The sequence below is a fragment of the Lipotes vexillifer genome, unplaced genomic scaffold, assembly GCF_000442215.2.
Source record: "Lipotes vexillifer unplaced genomic scaffold, Lipotes_vexillifer_v1.1 scaffold518, whole genome shotgun sequence".
NCBI classification, from domain to species: domain Eukaryota; kingdom Metazoa; phylum Chordata; class Mammalia; order Artiodactyla; family Lipotidae; genus Lipotes; species Lipotes vexillifer.
In genome coordinates, this window is record NW_006780945.1 from 272993 (window position 1) to 276074 (window position 3082).

At 59.3% G+C, this 3082-nt stretch overlaps 1 protein-coding gene across 1 annotated transcript in view; it reads left to right on the forward strand.

Moving 5' to 3' along the window:
- The window catches only part of MXRA7 (matrix remodeling associated 7), a 29842-nt gene that overhangs the window by 20457 nt on the left and 6303 nt on the right, over positions 1-3082 (forward strand). The window contains exon 3 of the mRNA XM_007454402.1: positions 968-1064. Coding sequence (XP_007454464.1) covers positions 968-1064 — 97 coding nt within the window. The remainder of the gene's footprint in view (positions 1-967; positions 1065-3082) is intronic.

A 3082-nucleotide genomic window follows, 5' to 3' on the forward strand; every position in this document is an offset into this window, starting at 1 on the left:
ATAAGTACTGGGGTATTTTGGTTTGTTTTTTTTCGTTTTTGACCACGCCACGTGGCTTGCAGGATCTTAGTTCCCCGAGCAGGGATTGAACCCCGCCCTCGGCAGTGAAAGCACTGAGTCCTGACCACTGGACCGCCAGGCACTTCCCTAAGTGCTGGTTTTAATGACCGATTTGAACACCGTGAGAACAAGCCACATCATTCCCATGTCCCATTGTGGGCTGGATGCATTGTTTCAGATTTTTAATAACTGGTTGCGGGGAGGGGCATAGAGAGAAGGGGCCTGCCGACATGATGCCCCTGGACGGCAGGGTGGGCACCCCCAAGCCCGGGAGACCCGAGGACCTTGGCAGGAGGGTCGGGGGTCCCTGCAGCCTTCTGGACCTGGGACCCGAGGAGAGGCAGGGAACCCAGCGCCTTAGCACAGGCTGCTTCCCAGAGATAAGGGCCCTCCGACTGTGTAATTAGCACAGCAGTCATGGGGAAGGGGGGGGGGGTCAGGCTGAGGGGGAGAAAGCCTTGCGGGCGGCTCCTGGGCCAGAGCCCTTGCTGGAGAGGGGCCCACAGGCAGCTCTGTGGGCGGCTCAACCTGGTCTTGGAAGGGAACCGGCCTTTGGTGGATGGAACTGAATAGCATGGGCGGGGGTGGGGCGGCGATGCTCGCTTCACTCCGGCTGCCTCATCCCTGGTTCAAGTTCCCTAAAGAGTTTCTAAGTGGAAGGGGTGTGGGGGGAGGACCTGCCAGGCCCAGGGGAGGGTGAGCTGATGTTGTGGGCGTCCAACCCTCTCTGAGGCTCAGGTGAGCTGGCCCGGGGTGGGCGTGGGGCCCATCTGCCCCACTTTGAAGCGGGGGCACCCTCTCTGGCCCAGGTGGTTCTTTAGAAACCCTTCTTTGGAAGGGAAAGGGGCCTGAAGTTGCAGGCGGGCCCAGCACCCTAACTGGCTCTTACAGTGTGTCCTCTCTGCAGGGGGAGAGGCCTTCTCCTTCAAATACAGCCCCGGGAAGCTGAGGGGAAACCAGTACAAGAAGATGATGACCAAGGAGGAACTGGAGGAGGAACAGAGGTAGGCCGCCCACCCTCTTCGGGGTCACTCAGCTTTCTCCAGTACCGGTACCGCCGTGAGCCCCCTTCGTCGCAGGCGGGAGAGGAGGAGGGCCTCCTGTAAGCTTCACCAGCCCCCCACTCTTCCATTTCCATTTTAGGGGTTTCTCCCCCCCGGTCCTGGCAATATTCGGCCAGGCTCGATTTCCCCCGACAGTCCCCTTGGGGCTCTCGGGAGGAGCGTGTGACGGTGATGGGGGGGAGGGTGGCCGAGCCTCTTCTTGCACCCCACCCCTCCCCCGCCAACAGGGAAAAAGCAGATGCCTGGGAAGAGCCTGGAGCAGATCTGGCTGTTCACTTACACGGAGGGTTCATGACAAAACCAATCCATCACTGCAGGACACAGCATGATTCTTCCTGCTCATCCACTTGGCCACAACCCCCCTCAGCACCCCCGAAACCCCCCAGCCCAGGGCCAGCAGTCATTTTTTATCTGTTCTGCTCCACGGAGCTCTGAGGCAGTTGCAGCTACGCAGCTCCTCATTTTTAGAATTGGGCTCTTGCCCCGCCAGCCCCGAGCCGGGCACCCATTCACACCCCTGGGCTTCCCTCCTAAGGAGCAGTGGGGACAGGCCATGGGCGAGAACCAGTGGTCTGACACGGGCCAGCCTGTGGCCTGGGGTCCTCTGGTTTAAGCACAGAGCTAAATGGGGGCCTGTGTTTTCTGAGCCCAGCAACCCGGAGGGGCTGGGTGATCACCCCCTACTTCCTAGCTAGCGTAAGCTGGGTTCTAGGGTCAGGAATGGAGACTTTATTATTCCAGGATGCAGATCTCAACTACCCTTTCATTATCACCAAGCCCACCCTGCACCCCTCAAGTCAGAAGGCCCTGTGCCCACGAGAACCCCCTTTCCCCTCCTGGAGCCGCCGCCAGTCCTTCCAAACCTGGCCTGGAAGGCTCTTCACCAGGGGCGGAGGGGTGGCAGGGTGAGCCCAGCCTGGGGAAGCCCCCTACTCCTCGGTGCCCAGCCGCTGCCTCTGGGTGTGATCCGGTTTGCTGCCTTTATATTTCAGGATTGAGCTGACCTCTGACCTCACTTCCCTGTAGCAAGTTCCTTAGGTCCTGAGCCACAAATATCCTTGCAAATCCTTTTGGTAAGGAGACTGACTTCTTAGATTAGTGGTGCCTCCCTCATCCTGTCTGTTACTGTGTCCCCATCACGACTGAATGTGGTCCAAACCTCTCCTCCTCCGCTGCCTTCATAACCAATTAATTCATTTCTGTGCACCCGGGCTCCAGGGCAGGGCTCCTGGGTGAACAGGCTCCCTTCACAGGGCTGCAGGGTTCTTGGAGGCCCAGTTAACGCAAATCCCTCCTGGGCCTAATGGGCCAGCTGGTTGGAGGGCCAGCGCCCCCTTGTGAGGCTGGGGGTGGGGGGGGACTGTCTTCTGCTGGACTGCGTGGTGTCACGCCTGCAGCTTTCATCTTTCCCTGAGAAGGTAGAACGGTGCCCGGCCGAAACCCTGTGCCCCCAAGTTGTGGGTGAGACAGCGTGTTATGATCAGAGCAAGGGCTGGTGGAGTGCAGCCCAGTTTTTGTAAATCCAGTGTGACTGGAACAGGGCTGCGGTCACTGTTTTTCTGTGGTCTGTGGCAGCTTTTGCACTGCAGTGGTTGAGCTGAGTAGTTGCAGAGGGACCACATGGCCCACAAAGCTGAAAAGAGTCAGTATGTGGCTCCTTCCAGAAAAGGTGTGCAGCCCCAGAGTTAAGGATGGAGGGGGCTTGACGTGCCTGTGGTCCCTCGAAGGGCCCTGTGGACAGAGGCTGCGACCGGGACCCTGGCCCTATTCTGTGTGCTCTGCAGAGATGAGGGGCCATTAGAATAGGAGAGGCCAGTTAGCCAACTCAGTGGCAGGGCTTGGGCCAGGGTCAGAATGCCACCATCCCTGGGTTCAGTGCTGGGACCTCAGGGAGGGAAAGTCCTTCCTCCATCGTGTTCAGACAGCAGGCTCTGCGTTGCCCAGGAGGGTCTTTCCCT